Consider the following 20,692-nt stretch of genomic DNA (forward strand, 5'->3'; position numbering starts at 1 on the left):
CCTGTATGTTAGTGTATGACGTATACGTCCGTGCGTCTCACCTGTACGTTAGTGTATGACGTATACGTCCATGCGTCTCACCTGTACGTTAATGTATGACGTATACGTCCGTACGTCTCACCTGTAGGTTAGTGTATGACGTATACGTCCGTGCGTCTCACCTGTACGTTAGTGTATGACGTATACGTCCGTGCGTCTCACCTGTACGTTAGTGTATGACGTATACGTCCGTGCGTCTCACCTGTACGTTAGTGTATGACGTATACGTCCGTGCGTCTCACCTGTACGTTAGTGTATGACGTATACGTCCGTGCGCGTCACCTGTACGTTAGTGTATGACGTATACGTCCGTGCGTCTCACCTGTACGTTAGTGTATGGCGTATACATCCATGCGTCTCACCTGTACGTTAGTGTATGGCGTATACGTCCGTGCGTCTCACCTGTACGTTAGTGTATGGCGTATACGTCCGTGCGTCTCACCTGTATGTTAGTGTATGAAATATACGTCCGTGCGTCTCACCTGTATGTTAGTGTATGACGTATACGTCCGTGCGTCTCACCTGTATGTTAGTGTATGACTGTGAAGATGTAATTTACCCTCTCACTGTATATGCTGTGATACTATGTCATGATATGTATATTTCCCTGTCATTTATTTTGTATAATATGTCATGTAACTTTTCCCTGGTTGTATTAGTTGTAATTCATGTATTTCCTTGGGGGAGCTACTGGTCTCAATGTGTCTCTCTCATACAATTGCAGTCTTGGCATCTAATGTGATTATGTCAATAGCCTGTCCTCTTCTTTCCAGAGTTGTGTATCTAGTCTGTATTTGCATTGGCCAGTGAAGGAATAGTCATTGTTCTGCACAGCAGGGGATCCCTTCATCTACTGTGGCTGGCAGACATATTGGAGCCCTGTGATGGACCAAACCATTGATGATAGGATGTGTGACCCCTACCCCCTGAACATGGTGGGCTGGTCAAGGAGCACAGACAATGCATTTCCCTTTTTGTAACTTCAGAGTGAGCTGAAACTTGGAAGAAGAAGGAGCTCCCAGCCTGGGTGGCTGTGGACACGGACGGAGCTAGGCCTGTGTGGTGGCCCGTGGGATTGTGTGGAACTCTTTGGACTACTGTAAGGACGATTGCTTTGTTATCCGGGCCGAGGATTGTCGGGAAGGGCCCCCGAATCTGTTTTACGTGGAGTTATCGTGTGCTGTTCCAGTGTTCTTGTGAATAAACCTGTTGGATCATCCCTCAGCCTCGTCCATCCTTTGCTCTGTTGTACACCCCCGTCACAATGACGTATACGTCCGTGCGTCTCACCTGTATGTTAGTGTATGACGTATACGTCCGTGCGTCTCACCTGTACGTTAGTGTATGACGTATACGTCCGTGCGTCTCACCTGTATGTTAGTGGATGACGTATACATCCGTGCATCTCATCTGTATGTTAGTGTATGACGTATACGTCCGTGCGTCTCACCTGTACGTTAGTGTATGACGTATACGTCCGTGCGTCTCACCTGTACGTTAGTGTATGACGTATACGTCCGTGCGTCTCACCTGTACGTTAGTGTATGACGTATACGTCCGTGCGTCTCACCTGTATGTTAGTGTATGGCGTATACGTCCGTGCGTCTCACCTGTATGTTAGTGTATGACGTATACGTCCGTGCGTCTCACCTGTATGTTAGTGTATGACGTATACGTCCGTGCGTCTCACCTGTACGTTAGTGTATGACGTATACGTCCGTGCGCGTCACCTGTACGTTAGTGTATGACGTATACGTCCGTGCGTCTCACCTGTACGTTAGTGTATGGCGTATACGTCCATGCGTCTCACCTGTACGTTAGTGTATGAAATATACGTCCGTGCGTCTCACCTGTATGTTAGTGTATGACTGTGAAGATGTAATTTACCCTCTCACTGTATATGCTGTGATACTATGTCATGATATGTATATTTCCCTGTCATTTATTTTGTATAATATGTCATGTAACTTTTCCCTGGTTGTATTAGTTGTAATTCATGTATTTCCTTGGGGGAGCTACTGGTCTCAATGTGTCTCTCTCATACAATTGCAGTCTTGGCATCTAATGTGATTATGTCAATAGCCTGTCCTCTTCTATCCAGAGTTGTGTATCTAGTCTGTAATTGCATTGGCCAGTGAAGGAATAGTCATTGTTCTGCACAGCAGGGGATCCCTTCATCTACTGTGGCTGGCAGACATATTGGAGCCCTGTGATGGACCAAACCATTGATGATAGGATGTGTGACCCCTACCCCCTGAACATGGTGGGCTGGTCAAGGAGCACAGACAATGCATTTCCCTTTTTGTAACTTCAGAGTGAGCTGAAACTTGGAAGAAGAAGGAGCTCCCAGCCTGGGTGGCTGTGGACACGGACGGAGCTAGGCCTGTGTGGTGGCCCGTGGGATTGTGTGGAACTCTTTGGACTACTGTAAGGACGATTGCTTTGTTATCCGGTCCGAGGATTGTCGGGAAGGGCCCCCGAATCTGTTTTACGTGGACTTATCGTGTGCTGTTCCAGTGTTCTTGTGAATAAACCTGTTGGATCATCCCTCAGCCTCGTCCATCCTTTGCTCTGTTGTACACCCCCGTCACAATGACGTATACGTCCGTGCGTCTCACCTGTATGTTAGTGTATGACGTATACGTCCGTGCGTCTCACCTGTACGTTAGTGTATGACGTATACGTCCGTGCGTCTCACCTGTACGTTTGTGTATGACGTATACGTCCGTGCGTCTCACCTGTACGTTAGTGTATGACGTATACGTCCGTGTGTCTCACCTGTATGTTAGTGTATGACGTATACGTCCGTGCGTCTCACCTGTATGTTAGTGTATGATGTATACGTCCGTGCGTCTCACCTGTGCGTTAGTGTATGACGTATACGTCCGTGCGTCTCACCTGTATGTTAGTGTATGGCGTATACGTCCATGCGTCTCACCTGTACGTTAGTGTATGAAATATACGTCCGTGCGTCTCACCTGTACGTTAGTGTATGACGTATACGTCCGTGCGTCTCACCTGTACGTTAGTGTATGACGTATACGTCCGTGCGTCTCACCTGTATGTTAGTGTATGGCGTATACGTCCGTGCGTCTCACCTGTATGTTAGTGTATGACGTATACGTCCGTGCGTCTCACCTGTATGTTAGTGTATGACGTATACGTCCGTGCGTCTCACCTGTACGTTAGTGTATGACGTATACGTCCGTGCGCGTCACCTGTACGTTAGTGTATGACGTATACGTCCGTGCGTCTCACCTGTACGTTAGTGTATGGCGTATACGTCCATGCGTCTCACCTGTACGTTAGTGTATGAAATATACGTCCGTGCGTCTCACCTGTATGTTAGTGTATGAAATATACGTCCGTGCGTCTCACCTGTACGTTAGTGTATGAAATATACGTCCGTGCGTCTCACCTGTATGTTAGTGTATGACGTATACATCCGTGCGTCTCACCTGTATGTTAGTGTATGATGTATACGTCCGTGCGTCTCACCTGTACGTTAGTGTATGACGTATACGTCCGTGCGTCTCACCTGTATGTTAGTGTATGACGTATACGTCCGTGCGTCTCACCTGTATGTTAGTTTATGACGTATACGTCCGTGCGTCTCACCTGTATGTTAGCTGAAGCGTTTGCTGCTCGCCGGGTCTTAGATCCCCCGATTTGGGGCTGATGGTAAACAGTTTATTATCCTGAATCCTCATCTGGTGGATCTCACCGGGGTCGAACTCCCAGGTCTCAGCCCAGAACTCCAGTTCAATCTGCTGATCCGCTGGAAACAAAAAATCCCTACAGAAAAGCACAAATCTTCACTACATCGGATCAACAGGTGACGGGAAAAGGAAAATATTCTAAACTCAGGTGACAAATCACCATCTTGTGGCAGCAAGAAGTAACGCCTGACCCTTGTCCTGTTAAAAGGGTTTGTCCCGCTACACATAGGAAGCTGATCTGCATATACCTGCCAGTACAACTGCACGATCAACATATACTGTGCATGTGTCCTATCCTGTCTGCACATACCTGCCAGGACGAGGGCACGATCAGCACGTACTGTGCATGTGTCCTATCCAGTCTGCATATACCTGCAAGTATGAGTGCACGATCAGTATATACTATGCATGTGTCCTATCACAGTCTGCACATATCTGCCAGGACAAGTGCACGATCGGCATATACTGTGCATGTGTCCTATCCTGTCTGCACATACCTGCCAGGACGAGTGCACGATCAGCATATACTGTGCATTTGTCCTATCCTGTCTGCATATACCAGCCAGGACAAGTGCACGATCGGCATATACTATGCATGTGTCCTATCCTGTCTGCATATACCAGCCAGGACAAGTGCACGATCAGCATATACTGTGCATGTGTCCTATCCTGTCTGCATATACCAGCCAGGACGAGTGCACGATCGGCATATACTGTGCATGTGTCCTATCCTGTCTGCACATACCTGCCAGGTCGAGTGCACGATCAGCATATACTATGCATGAGTCCTATCCTGTCTGCACATACCTGCCAGGACGAGTGCATGATCAGCATATACTGTGCATGTGTCCTATCCTGTCTGCATATACCAGCCAGGACAAGTGCACGATCTACAGGAATTGTGCATGTGCCCTATCTAGTATGCATATACCAGTCAGTACAATTGCATGATCTACAGGAATTGTGCATGTTTCCTATCCTGTCTGCACATACCTGCCAGGTCGAGTGCACGATCAGCATATACTATGCATGAGTCCTATCCTGTCTGCACATACCTGCCAGGACAAGTGCACGATCAGTATATACTGTGCATGTGTCCTATCCAGTCTGAACATATCTGCCAGGGCATATGCACGATCGGCAGGTATTATGCATGTGTCCTATCCTGTCTGCACATATCTGCCAGGACGAGTGCACGATCGGCATATACTGTGCATGTGTCCTATCCTGTCTGCACATATCTGCCAGGACAAGTGCACGATCGGCATATACTGTGCATGTGTCCTATCCTGTCTGCACATATCTGCCAGGACGAGTGCACGATCAGCATATACTGTGCATGAGTCCTATCCAGTCTGAACATACCTGCCAGGACGAGTGCACGATCGGCAGGTATTGTGCATGTGTCCTATCTTGTCACCACGCCTTTATGATTAAGGCCCCAGTACGCGTTTCTCTTTGATGTGGTGGCGGCTTCATACAGATCAGAATGTTACCTAAGACCCCCGTGTTCAGTTTTGTACACTCTTCCTTAGCCGCATAGTCCAGTGTATGGGTTTGGATGTGCGGTCCGTATCTTGTGCCGCAGTTATGTTATTTGAGGTGGGAATGCTGCGGACATAGTGTGCCGTACAGTCACTGCGCACTCACCATCTTACAGGTAATACGCCTTTATTCTCCAATAGAAGTAGAGCCACAAACGGCTCAGACCCCACCGGGGCGGCTCCGAAGTTAAAGTCCAGGAGCACCGGAGAGTTTACAGAGGGGCACCGGCGGATGCTGCTTGAAAAAGTACAAAAATGCATCATGTGACATTCATGGAGCGTTCAGGCCTTATGCAGAGTAAACATATCGGGCTCATCTTCCAGCTATGATACCCTGATGGGTGTTACCTGTGTCGCGTGGGCACCCTGTATATGAGCTCCCCTGGGGTGGGGTCACTTTGCAGGCAGGAATTTAACCTTTGCAGGGAGAAGAGCTTCCAGAGCTGGGTCTTGCTGAGGGCGGCAGCGCCCCCCGCTGGACATGCATCCACCACAGAGAAGGTTGGGTACACACCATGTGCCGTCACCGTACATAGAAACCGCTCCTCACTGATGGCACTGCCAGGATCCAGAGCTACAAAGAGAGAACAGTCAACTCCAGAGCTAAAAAGAAGCTGCAGGTGGCTGCACTCATCGCAGAACACTTCTGCTGCTTTCAAATACAGCGCCACTCCCCCCCACAGGTTGTGTGCGGTATGACAGCTCAGCCCTGATCAGCGGAGCAGAGTCACAATGCTCAGTCTCACTGGACTTCTACACGAGCAGCGGTGTACGTCCTGCTCCTGTGCAGCCAAGTAATGAAAGTCAGCAAACTAGGAGCCGAGTACTGAATCTGCAGCTCTAGTAATGGAAGCTGATCGGCGACATAGAAACAAAAGCACCTTTTGGTGACAGGATGAAGTAGTGGATGGTCCAAGTGTAGGAAACCCGGCGGGCAGGACGAGCGGTGACCCTGATCCTCAGCTTGGTACGTGCCGGCAGGCTGCCCTTATTGTGTTCAAAGTCCAGAGCTGAAGAGAGAAGGACAAAGAATGGAGTAGCCGGTTACCGCTCATGTGGTAGATGGTCATGTGGCTATCGGTATTATCGGCCGTGTGGTAGATGGTGATGTGGTAGGCGGTTGTGTTTTGTGTTATACGGAAAAATGGGTTTTGGTATTATCGGTGGCGTGGTTATTGGTTGTGCGGTTATCTGTTGTGTGGCTATCAATCGTGCAGTTATCAGTCGTGCAATATCGGTCATGTGATTATGGTCGTGCGGTTGTTGGTCGAGCAGTTATCGGTCATGCGGTTATTGATCGAGCGGTTATCGGTCATATGATTATGGTCGTGTGGTTATTGATCGAGCGGTTATCGGTCACATGATTATGGTCATGCAGTTATTGGTCATGTGATATCAGTCATGTTATAATGGTGGTGCGATCAGTCAAGCAATATCGGTCATGTGCTTATGGTCGTGCGGTTATTGGTCGTGCGGTTATTGGTCAAGCGGTTATCTGTCATGTGATTATGGTCATGCAATTATTGGTCGTGTGATATCAGTCGTGTGGTTATCGGTCATGTGATAATGGTCGTGCGATTATCGGTCGTGCGATATCGTTCATGTGATTATGGTCGTGCAGTTATTGGTCAAGTGGTTATCGGTCATGTGATTATGGTCACGCGGTTATTGGTCGTGTGATATCAGTCGTGTGGTTATCGGTCAAGTGATAATGGTCGTGCAATATCGTTCATGTGATTATGGTCATGCAGTTATTGGTCGAGTGGTTATCGGTCATGTGATTATGGTCATGCGGTTATTGGTCGAGTGGTTATCGTTCATGTGATTATGGTCATGCAGTTATTGGTCGAGTGGTTATCGGTCATGTGATTATGGTCATGCAGTTATTGGTCGAGTGGTTATCGGTCATGTGATTATGGTCATGCGGTTATTGGTCGTGTAATATCGGTCGTGTAGTTATCGGTCATGTGATTATAGTTGTGCGATATCGGTTGTGTGGTTATCGCTCATGTGGTTATTAGTCGAGTGGTTATCGCTCATGTGGTTATTGGTCGAGCGGTTATCGGTCATGTGGTTATTGGTTGTTTGGTAGGCAGTCATAGAAACTTAGGAATAGCTGTAACCTCGGCAGCTTTCTGAGCAGCAGAGGTGAGTGGATTTTGGGTAGTGACCAGCAATCTGTCTTTTTACTGACCTGTGACATAAGTGAATAACATCCCCAACAGGTGAAAGTGCAGCAGAAGCCGGCCGTACAATATCGCTGACACCCTGCCGCATCAATCATAATCACTTTTGGCACCTACGCGGCTGTTTAACCCCTTGAATGCTGCTGTCAATAGTTAATAGGAATTTTAAATAGGTGAATAGGACTTTTAAATTCCTATTTTGCATCTGTGTTCTCTAAGAAAGTAAATGTAAAATCAACTGATCTTCAATTTACTATCGAAAGAATAAAATAATCCAGGCCATCAATAAACAGAGAGACGGGGAGGGAATATTTAAATAACGTAAATGAATTAAAATCCTGATGACTTGCATCCCTGGGTCCTGAAAGTGATAGCAGAGGAAAGTTCAGAACCACTAGCCAGAATCTTTTACAATTCCTGGAGAACAGGAGCAGTCCCAGAAGATTGGAGAAGGGCAAATGTTGTCCCTGTCTTCAAAAAAGGAACGAAGATGGAGCCAGGAAATTAAAGGCCTGTGAGCCTAACTTCTATACTAGATTATTAAACAGCGTGTATGTAACTACTTGAATAAGAAAACAGAAATTAGCTGGAGCCAGCATGGGTTTGTAGCAAAGAAGCCATGCCAGACTAATCTAATGTCCTTCTATGATGGAATCACTGACTGGGTGGATCAGGGAAATGCGGTAGATATAGTATTTCTCAACTTCAGCAAAGCATTTGATAAACTATCTCATACCATCCTTATTGAAAAAATGACCAAGTATGAGATTGACAAGGCTAAATGGATTCATAACTGGCTCAGTGATCATACTCAAAGAGAGGTAATAAATGGCTCCACATCCAATTGGAAGAAAACTTCAAGTGGGGTAACACAAGGCTCTGTCTTGGCCCCAGTGTTGTTCAACATTTTTGTAAATAATCTAGATTTGGGAACAGTAGGTAAACTAATCAAATTTGCAGATGATACAAAGCTAGGAGGGATAACCCTAGAGAAGACAGAGAAAGGATTAACAAGGATCTAGATAAGCTGGAACAATGGGCAGCGACTAATAGAATAGTATTTAACTGGGACAAATGCAAAATTCTACATCTGGGCAAGAAAAACCAAAATGACATCTACAGAATGGGAGGAATACGGCTAAGCAACAGCACTTATGAAAAGACTTGGTATACTAATAGATCACAGACTGCACAGGAGTCCACAGTGTGATGCAGCAGCAAAAAAGGCAAACACAGTTCTGGGATGTATTAACAGAAGCATACAGTCTAGATCATGGGAAGTCATTATCCCTGGAATACTGTGTCCAGTTCTGGGCACCACATTTTAAAAAAAGACATCAACAAACTGGAGCAAGTTGGGAGAAGCGCTACCAGGATGGTGAGCGGACTAAAAGCTACGTCCAACAAGGAACAGTTAAAGGATCTGGGAATGCTTGGCTTGCAAAAAAAGAAGGCTAAGAGGAGGCTAAGGCTGGCTTTGCACACTACGACATCGCAGGTGCGATGTTGATGGGGTAAAATCGAAAGTGACGCACATCCGGCGTCACTTGCGATGTCGTAGTGTGTAAAACCTTTTTGATACTATGAACGAGCGCAAAAGCGTCGTTATCATATCATCGGTGTAGTCTCCAACATTTCCATAATGCCGGTGCGGAGACAGGTACGATGTTGTTCCTCGCTCCTGCGGCAGCGCACATCGCTGTGTATGAAGCTGCAGGAGCGAGGAACATCTCCCTACCTGCGTCCCGACTGCTATGAGAAGGAAGGAGGTGGGCGGGATGTTTACATCCTGCTCATCTCCGCCCCTCCGCTGCTATTGGCCGCCAGCCGTGTAACGTCGCTGTGACGCCGCACGACCCGCCCCCTTAGGAAGGAGGCTGGTTGCCGGCCAGAGCGACGTCGCAGGGCAGGTAAGTGCATGTGAAGCTCTCGTAGCGAGAATATTCTCTACAGCAGCTATCAGAAGATATCGCATGTGCGTCGGGGGCGGGGACTATCGCGCTCGACATCGCAGCATCGGCTTGCGATGTTGCAGCGTGCAAAGTACCCCTAAGAGTCGGGGTCACGGTTTTCGTGACACACATCCAGCATCGTTAGCGGTGTCGTTGCGTGTGACACCTACGTGCGACTCCGAACGATCGCAAATAGGGTGAAAATCGTTGATTGTTGACACGTCGTTCAGTTTCAAAATATTGTTCGTCGTTTGGAACGCAGCAGACATATTGCTACGTTTGACACCCTGCCAACGACGAACAACATCCACACGACCGCCTTGGTCAAACAATATATCGCTGAACGATGTAGCGTCGTTTGTGAGATGTGTACGTGTGACCGCTACAAAACGACCTATGAGCGATCTCGGCAAATCGTAACAACGATCTGGCGTGTCACATCGCTAACGAGATCGCTAGCGATAGCGTTGTGTGTAAAGCGGCCTTAACGTTCTATGATTCTATGACTATGGCATCTGAATGGTTAGAGTGTGGGGGTCCACGTCAACCCATCAGCATCCTGAGGTCATGCTTGTGGGGTCCTTTTGACAACAGCTGAACAGGTCCTTTCAGCTATAGGGATCTGTTCAGAAGTTAGCAATATTTAGGTGGTAAAAAAAATGTGTTTTCTAAATTTCCTTGAAAAATCTGAAATTTCTGCTACATTTTGAAAACTCCTAACATAAAAAAAGGAGCTTTTACAGATGGGGCTGATGTAACGAAGACAGGAGGGACTTGTTATTTATTAACTATGTGGTGTGTTGTGATGATCTGGATTAAAGGGATAATCAATCAAAGTTAGAAAATTGCAACATTTTAGAAAGCCCCATTTCTGCTATTTTTATAAATCAACGCAAAACCTATCAAGCTAAATTTACCATTTCATAAAGTAGAATGTGTCACAAAATAACAATCTCAAAATCACTGGGATAAGTTAAAGTGTTCCAGAGTTATCGCCAGATAAAGTGACACCGGTCAAATTTGAAAACTTCGACCCAGTCACTAAAGAGTTAAAACAAAAAAAATGGAGAGAATTCAAATAAAGTACGGAAGTTTCAGAACTTTTCATTGTTAATGCTTATTATTTATTTTATAGTCATTTAGGCCCCGCAGTTACTCACCCACAGGGTCGGTGAGGACGTCATCCGGGTCACACGGGCCAGAGATCTCCTGTTTAGCACTGAGCGTATATTCCAGGGTGCAGACACCATCATTACACAGAAGCAGATCGTAGGACTGAAAACTCCCGACCAGAACGTTCCCCAAGTCGACCGACTCTGGCTCCGTCTGCAGAAATAATCAGGGAAGTATAATATGGAAGAACAGAAGCCTACCTAGAGCCGCAGCCTGACTTACCGACAACCACCCTTTACAGCCCTCGCCATTGATGCGCAAGGTGCAGTGGTTTTTGGGGCTTAGATCATCAAACCACGACAGTACAGTGGCTTTAATGAAGTAATTTCTTTCTTCTTGCGGCACAAATGACCACTTCTGTGCCTGAAAATCAAAATATCACAGTTTAGAGCTCAGAGCAATTATATAAAGTCATCAGCCAGCGGCTCAGGTTGTCCCCGTCAACTAAAAAGCGCTGGCCCACGCTTCCCCCTCTAGGCAGGGGGCACACTTATGGGGTATCTGCACTGGACAATAATTGGGAACAGGCGTTCCTAGGATCGCCCAGTCTAAAAAGGAAGATTTTTGTGTACTCACCGTACTATCTTTTTCTCTGAGCCTTTATTGGGGGACACAGGACCATGCCGTGTCCCCCAATAAGGCGAGAGAGAAAGGTCGCCAATCACCCCCCCCACCAGTCTGCATAAAAATCACCAACAGGAAACGTGCTGCTGACTACCATGACAGTTTTAGTGCACAGAACGATTGTATCAAAGGGTAATTCCCATCTTCATGGCTGGTTATTGTTGATACATTTTGTAAAAACAAGCCCTTTTGCAATTTACGGCTTATTAAAATTTGCAGCGGTTCTTGTAAAAATGAACACTTTTCATTTGTTTACAACTTGTTGTCTGGGAGACCGACCTCCGCTGCTGTCCAGCTTGTAAGCACAGTGCTGCAACTGAGCGTGATCTGTAGATCAGTGGGCTCCAGCGATCATGGTCACCTCTAAAACAGTGCTTACAAGCTCAAGACAAAAGAGTTTGTAAGCAGTGCCCCTGTCCTGCTGTGGAGCAGCGGTGGCCGGTCTCCAAGGCAACTAGATGTAAGCAAAAGAATAGTGTTAAAATCTCAAAAACACCTCATCGATATTAATAAATCGTTTGATGCTGCAAAATTAGTGGGCTTGGGCAAATTTCAAACAATGTGGATAGGCAGAATAAAAAGTACGGTCCGGGCCAATACTATAAAACAACTGACAAACAAGCCAGATTAACCCCCTCTCACCAGGATTTCATTTGGTCTGATAATCCCTGATCTTGGATGCACGGATACGTATTGCACATGATCCGGCTGGATCCTCCACTCGAAGTGCACGGGGACTCTGCAGACGTTTCTTATGGAATAGCATTGCTCGCACCGGCTGCCCACCGAGGTCGGCTTAAAGTAAAGTCTTCCTTCTTTTTCTAGAGACAGTTGTGGAGTTTCCGCTCGACAGAACAAGACGATCTCCTGCAGAATACAACACACCGAGGAACAGAAGTGGACGTCATTTCTATATTATTAGATGTGGCCCCAGATATACACAGCATTCAGTAATAACCCCCCACGTGGAGCACTCTCTGCCGATCTCTATGCTATATCTCTACCATATACACAGCATTCTGTCAATGAGTAATAACCCCCCACGTGGAGCACTCTCTGCCGATCTCTATGCTATATCTCTACCATATACACAGCATTCTGTCAATGAGTAATAACCCCCCACGTGGAGCACTCTCTGCCGATCTCTATGCTACATCTCTACCATATACACAGCATTCTGTCAATGAGTAATAACCCCCCACGTGGAGCACTCTCTGCTGAGCTCTATGCTACATCTCTACCATATACACAGCATTCTGTCAATGAGTAATAACCCCCCACGTGGAGCACTCTCTGCCGATCTCTATGCTACATCTCTACCATATACACAGCATTCAGTAATAACCCCCCACGTGGAGCACTCTCTGCCGATCTCTATGCTACATCTCTACCATATACACAGCATTCAGTAATAACCCCCCACGTGGAGCACTCTCTGCCGATCTCTATGCTATATCTCTACCATATACACAGCATTCTGTCAATGAGTAATAACCCCCCACGTGGAGCACTCTCTGCCGATCTCTATGCTACATCTCTACCATATACACAGCATTCTGTCAATGAGTAATAACCCCCCACGTGGAGCACTCTCTGCTGAGCTCTATGCTACATCTCTACCATATACACAGCATTCTGTCAATGAGTAATAACCCCCCACGTGGAGCACTCTCTGCCGATCTCTATGCTACATCTCTACCATATACACAGCATTCAGTAATAACCCCCCACGTGGAGCACTCTCTGCCGATCTCTATGCTACATCTCTACCATATACACAGCATTCTGTCAATGAGTAATAACCCCCCACGTGGAGCACTCTCTGCCGATCTCTATGCTATATCTCTACCATATACACAGCATTCAGCAATAACCCCCCACGTGGAGCACTCTCTGCCGAGCTCTATGCTACATCTCTACCATATACACAGCATTCTGTCAATGAGTAATAACCCCCCACGTGGAGCACTCCCTGCCGATCTCTATGCTACATCTCTACCATATACACAGCATTCTGTCAATGAGTAATAACCCCCCACGTGGAGCACTCTCTGCCGATCTCTATGCTATATCTCTACCATATACAGAGCATTCTGTCAATGAGTAATAACCCTCCACGTGGAGCACTCTCTGCCGATCTCTATGCTACATCTCTACCATATACAGAGCATTCTGTCAATGAGTAATAACCCCCCACGTGGAGCACTCTCTGCCGATCTCTATGCTATATCTCTACCATATACACAGCATTCTGTCAATGAGTAATAACCCCCCACGTGGAGCACTCTCTGCCGATCTCTATGCTACATCTCTACCATATACACAGCATTCTGTCAATGAGTAATAACCCCCCACGTGGAGCACTCTCTGCCGATCTCTATGCTATATCTCTACCATATACAGAGCATTCTGTCAATGAGTAATAACCCCCCACGTGGAGCACTCTCTGCCGATCTCTATGCTATATCTCTACCATATATACAGCATTCTGTCAATGAGTAATAACCCCCCACATGGAGCACTCTCTGCCGAGCTCTATGCTACATCTCTACCATATACACAGCATTCTGTCAATGAGTAATAACCCCCCACGTGGAGCACTCTCTGCCGATCTCTATGCTACATCTCTACCATATACACAGCATTCTGTCAATGAGTAATAACCCCCCACGTGGATCACTCTCTGCCGATCTCTATGCTACATCTCTACCATATCCACAGCATTCTGTCAATGAGTAATAACCCCCCACGTGGAGCACTCTCTGCCGATCTCTATGCTACATCTCTACCATATACACAGCATTCTGTCAATGAGTAATAACCCCCCACGTGGAGCACTCTCTGCCGATCTCTATGCTATATCTCTACCATATACACAGCATTCTGTCAATGAGTAATAACCCCCCACGTGGAGCACTCTCTGCCGATCTCTATGCTACATCTCTACCATATACAGAGCATTCTGTCAATGAGTAATAACCCCCCACGTGGAGCACTCTCTGCCGATCTCTATGCTATATCTCTACCATATACACAGCATTCTGTCAATGAGTAATAACCCCACACGTGGAGCACTCTCTGCCGATCTCTATGCTATATCTCTACCATATACAGAGCATTCTGTCAATGAGTAATAACCCCCCACGTGGCGCACTCTCTGCCGATCTCTATGCTACATCTCTACCATATACAGAGCATTCTGTCAATGAGTAATAACCCCCCACGTGGGGCACTCTCTGCCGATCTCTATGCTACATCTCTACCATATACAGAGCATTCTGTCAATGAGTAATAACCCTCCACGTGGAGCACTCTCTGCCGAGCTCTATGCTACATCTCTACCATATACAGAGCATTCTGTCAATGAGTAATAACCCCCCACGTGGAGCACTCTCTGCCGAGCTCTATGCTATATCTCTACCATATACACAGCATTCTGTCAATGAGTAATAACCCCCCACGTGGAGCACTCTCTGCCGATCTCTATGCTATATCTCTACCATATACAGAGCATTCTGTCAATGAGTAATAACCCCCCACGTGGAGCACTCTCTGCCGAGCTCTATGCTACATCTCTACCATATACAGAGCATTCTGTCAATGAGTAATAACCCCCCACGTGGAGCACTCTCTGCTGAGCTCTATGCTATATCTCTACCATATACAGAGCATTCTGTCAATGAGTAATAACCCCCCACGTGGAGCACTCTCTGCTGAGCTCTATGCTATATCTCTACCATATACAGAGCATTCTGTCAATGAGTAATAACCCCCCACGTGGAGCACTCTCTGCCGATCTCTATGCTACATCTCTACCATAAACAGAGCATTCTGTCAATGAGTAATAACCCCCCACGTGGAGCACTCTCTGCCGAGCTCTATGCTATATCTCTACCATATACACAGCATTCTGTCAATGAGTAATAACCCCCCACGTGGAGCACTCTCTGCCGATCTCTATGCTATATCTCTACCATATACAGAGCATTCTGTCAATGAGTAATAACCCCCCACGTGGAGCACTCTCTGCCGATCTCTATGCTATATCTCTACCATATACACAGCATTCTGTCAATGAGTAATAACCCCCCACGTGGAGCACTCTCTGCCGAGCTCTATGCTACATCTCTACCATATACAGAGCATTCTGTCAATGAGTAATAACCCCCCACGTGGAGCACTCTCTGCCGATCTCTATGCTACATCTCTACCATATACAGAGCATTCTGTCAATGAGTAATAACCCCCCACGTGGAGCACTCTCTGCCGATCTCTATGCTATATCTCTACCATATACACAGCATTCTGTCAATGAGTAATAACCCCCCACGTGGAGCACTCTCTGCCGATCTCTATGCTATATCTCTACCATATACAGAGCATTCGGTCAATGAGTAATAACCCCCCACGTGGGGCACTCTCTGCCGATCTCTATGCTACATCTCTACCATATACACAGCATTCTGTCAATGAGTAATAACCCCCCACGTGGGGCACTCTCTGCCGATCTCTATGCTACATCTCTACCATATACACAGCATTCTGTCAATGAGTAATAACCCCCCACGTGGAGCACTCTCTGCCGATCTCTATGCTACATCTCTACCATATACAGAGCATTCTGTCAATGAGTAATAACCCCCCACGTGGAGCACTCTCTGCCGAGCTCTATGCTACATCTCTACCATATACACAGCATTCTGTCAATGAGTAATAACCCCCCACGTGGATCACTCTCTGCCGATCTCTATGCTACATCTCTACCATATCCACAGCATTCTGTCAATGAGTAATAACCCCCCACGTGGAGCACTCTCTGCCGATCTCTATGCTACATCTCTACCATATACAGAGCATTCTGTCAATGAGTAATAACCCCCCACGTGGAGCACTCTCTGCCGATCTCTATGCTATATCTCTACCATATACACAGCATTCTGTCAATGAGTAATAACCCCACACGTGGAGCACTCTCTGCCGATCTCTATGCTATATCTCTACCATATACAGAGCATTCTGTCAATGAGTAATAACCCCCCACGTGGGGCACTCTCTGCCGATCTCTATGCTACATCTCTACCATATACAGAGCATTCTGTCAATGAGTAATAACCCTCCACGTGGAGCACTCTCTGCCGAGCTCTATGCTATATCTCTACCATATACAGAGCATTCTGTCAATGAGTAATAACCCCCCACGTGGAGCACTCTCTGCCGATCTCTATGCTATATCTCTACCATATACACAGCATTCTGTCAATGAGTAATAACCCCACACGTGGAGCACTCTCTGCCGATCTCTATGCTATATCTCTACCATATACAGAGCATTCTGTCAATGAGTAATAACCCCCCACGTGGGGCACTCTCTGCCGATCTCTATGCTACATCTCTACCATATACAGAGCATTCTGTCAATGAGTAATAACCCTCCACGTGGAGCACTCTCTGCCGAGCTCTATGCTATATCTCTACCATATACAGAGCATTCTGTCAATGAGTAATAACCCCCCACGTGGAGCACTCTCTGCCGATCTCTATGCTATATCTCTACCATATACACAGCATTCTGTCAATGAGTAATAACCCCACACGTGGAGCACTCTCTGCCGATCTCTATGCTATATCTCTACCATATACACAGCATTCTGTCAATGAGTAATAACCCCCCACGTGGAGCACTCTCTGCCGATCTCTATGCTACATCTCTACCATATACAGAGCATTCTGTCAATGAGTAATAACCCTCCACGTGGGGCACTCTCTGCCGATCTCTATGCTACATCTCTACCATATACAGAGCATTCTGTCAATGAGTAATAACCCTCCACGTGGAGCACTCTCTGCCGAGCTCTATGCTATATCTCTACCATATACACAGCATTCTGTCAATGAGTAATAACCCCACACGTGGAGCACTCTCTGCCGATCTCTATGCTATATCTCTACCATATACAGAGCATTCTGTCAATGAGTAATAACCCCCCACGTGGGGCACTCTCTGCCGATCTCTATGCTACATCTCTACCATATACAGAGCATTCTGTCAATGAGTAATAACCCTCCACGTGGAGCACTCTCTGCCGAGCTCTATGCTACATCTCTACCATATACAGAGCATTCTGTCAATGAGTAATAACCCCCCACGTGGAGCACTCTCTGCCGAGCTCTATGCTATATCTCTACCATATACACAGCATTCTGTCAATGAGTAATAACCCCCCACGTGGAGCACTCTCTGCCGATCTCTATGCTATATCTCTACCATATACAGAGCATTCTGTCAATGAGTAATAACCCCCCACGTGGAGCACTCTCTGCCGAGCTCTATGCTACATCTCTACCATATACAGAGCATTCTGTCAATGAGTAATAACCCCCCACGTGGAGCACTCTCTGCTGAGCTCTATGCTATATCTCTACCATATACAGAGCATTCTGTCAATGAGTAATAACCCCCCACGTGGAGCACTCTCTGCTGAGCTCTATGCTACATCTCTACCATATACAGAGCATTCTGTCAATGAGTAATAACCCCCCACGTGGAGCACTCTCTGCCGATCTCTATGCTATATCTCTACCATATACAGAGCATTCTGTCAATGAGTAATAACCCCCCACGTGGCGCACTCTCTGCTGAGCTCTATGCTATATCTCTACCATATACAGAGCATTCTGTCAATGAGTAATAACCCCCCACGTGGAGCACTCTCTGCTGAGCTCTATGCTACATCTCTACCATATACAGAGCATTCTGTCAATGAGTAATAACCCCCCACGTGGAGCACTCTCTGCTGATCTCTATGCTATATCTCTACCATATACAGAGCATTCTGTCAATGAGTAATAACCCCCCACGTGGAGCACTCTCTGCCGATCTCTATGCTATATCTCTACCATATACACAGCATTCTGTCAATGAGTAATAACCCCCCACGTGGAGCACTCTCTGCCGATCTCTATGCTACATCTCTACCATATACAGAGCATTCTGTCAATGAGTAATAACCCCCCACGTGGAGCACTCTCTGCCGATCTCTATGCTACATCTCTACCATATACACAGCATTCTGTCAATGAGTAATAACCCCCCACGTGGAGCACTCTCTGCCGATCTCTATGCTATATCTCTACCATATACAGAGCATTCGGTCAATGAGTAATAACCCCCCACGTGGGGCACTCTCTGCCGATCTCTATGCTACATCTCTACCATATACAGAGCATTCTGTCAATGAGTAATAACCCCCCACGTGGAGCACTCTCTGCCGATCTCTATGCTATATCTCTACCATATACAGAGCATTCGGTCAATGAGTAATAACCCCCCACGTGGAGCACTCTCTGCCGATCTCTATGCTACATCTCTACCATATACACAGCATTCTGTCAATGAGTAATAACCCCCCACGTGGAGCACTCTCTGCCGATCTCTATGCTATATCTCTACCATATACAGAGCATTCTGTCAATGAGTAATAACCCCCCACGTGGAGCACTCTCTGCCGATCTCTATGCTATATCTCTACCATATACACAGCATTCTGTCAATGAGTAATAACCCCACACGTGGAGCACTCTCTGCCGATCTCTATGCTATATCTCTACCATATACAGAGCATTCTGTCAATGAGTAATAACCCCCCACGTGGAGCACTCTCTGCCGATCTCTATGCTACATCTCTACCATATACAGAGCATTCGGTCAATGAGTAATAACCCCCCATGTGGAGCACTCTCTGCCGATCTCTATGCTACATCTCTACCATATACAGAGCATTCTGTCAATGAGTAATAACCCCCCACGTGGAGCACTCTCTGCTGAGCTCTATGCTATATCTCTACCATATACACAGCATTCTGTCAATGAGTAATAACCCCCCACGTGGAGCACTCTCTGCCGATCTCTATGCTATATCTCTACCATATACAGAGCATTCTGTCAATGAGTAATAACCCCCCACGTGGAGCACTCTCTGCCGAGCTCTATGCTACATCTCTACCATATACAGAGCATTCTGTCAATGAGTAATAACCCCCCACGTGGAGCACTCTCTGCCGAGCTCTATGCTATATCTCTACCATATACAGAGCATTCTGTCAATGAGTAATAACCCCCCACGTGGAGCACTCTCTGCCGATCTCTATGCTATATCTCTACCATATACAGAGCATTCTGTCAATGAGTAATAACCCCCCACGTGGAGCACTCTCTGCCGATCTCTATGCTATATCTCTACCATATACAGAGCATTCTGTCAATGAGTAATAACCCCACACGTGGAGCACTCTCTGCCGATCTCTATGCTACATCTCTACCATATACAGAGCATTCTGTCAATGAGTAATAACCCCCCACGTGGAGCACTCTCTGCCGAGCTCTATGCTACATCTCTACCATATACAGAGCATTCTGTCAATGAGTAATAACCCCCCACGTGGAGCACTCTCTGCTGAGCTCTATGCTATATCTCTACCATATACAGAGCATTCTGTCAATGAGTAATAACCCCCCACGTGGAGCACTCTCTGCCGAGCTCTATGCTATATCTCTACCATATACACAGCATTCTGTCAATGAGTAATAACCCCCCACGTGGAGCACTCTCTGCTGAGCTCTATGCTACATCTCTACCATATACAGAGCATTCTGTCAATGAGTAATAACCCCCCACGTGGAGCACTCTCTGCCGATCTCTATGCTATATCTCTACCATATACACAGCATTCTGTCAATGAGTAATAACCCCCCACGTGGAGCACTCTCTGCCGATCTCTATGCTATATCTCTACCATATACACAGCATTCTGTCAATGAGTAATAACCCCCCACGTGGAGCACTCTCTGCTGAGCTCTATGCTACATCTCTACCATATACAGAGCATTCTGTCAATGAGTAATAACCCCCCACGTGGAGCACTCTCTGCCGATCTCTATGCTACATCTCTACCATATACACAGCATTCTGTCAATGAGTAATAACCCCCCACGTGGAGCACTCTCTGCCGATCTCTATGCTATATCTCTACCATATACAGAGCATTCTGTCAATGAGTAATAACCCCCCACGTGGATCACTCTCTGCCGATCTCTATGCTATATCTCTACCATATACACAGCATTCTGTCAATGAGTAATAACCCCCCACGTGGAGCACTCTCTGCCGATCTCTATGCTATATCTCTACCATATACAGAGCATTCGGTCAATGAGTAATAACCCCCCACGTGGGGCACTCTCTGCCGATCTCTATGCTACATCTCTACCATATACAGAGCATTCTGTCAATGAGTAATAACCCCCCACGTGGAGCACTCTCTGCCGATCTCTATGCTATATCTCTACCATATACAGAGCATTCGGTCAATGAGTAATAACCCCCCACGTGGAGCACTCTCTACCGATCTCTATGCTACATCTCTACCATATACAGAGCATTCGGTCAATGAGTAAT

The 20,692-nt window shown here is 46.6% G+C and overlaps 1 protein-coding gene across 1 annotated transcript in view; it reads right to left on the reverse strand.

Moving 5' to 3' along the window:
- CFAP65 (cilia and flagella associated protein 65) overlaps positions 1-20,692 on the reverse strand; it is a 91,654-nt gene that overhangs the window by 43,015 nt on the left and 27,947 nt on the right. Inside the window, 7 exon segments of the mRNA XM_075317089.1 lie at positions 3,658-3,834; positions 5,409-5,537; positions 5,651-5,876; positions 6,184-6,312; positions 10,601-10,766; positions 10,836-10,976; positions 11,880-12,104. Coding sequence (XP_075173204.1) covers positions 3,658-3,834; positions 5,409-5,537; positions 5,651-5,876; positions 6,184-6,312; positions 10,601-10,766; positions 10,836-10,976; positions 11,880-12,104 — 1,193 coding nt within the window.

This window comes from Anomaloglossus baeobatrachus, chromosome 7, assembly GCF_048569485.1.
Source record: "Anomaloglossus baeobatrachus isolate aAnoBae1 chromosome 7, aAnoBae1.hap1, whole genome shotgun sequence".
Classification (NCBI taxonomy): domain Eukaryota; kingdom Metazoa; phylum Chordata; class Amphibia; order Anura; family Aromobatidae; genus Anomaloglossus; species Anomaloglossus baeobatrachus.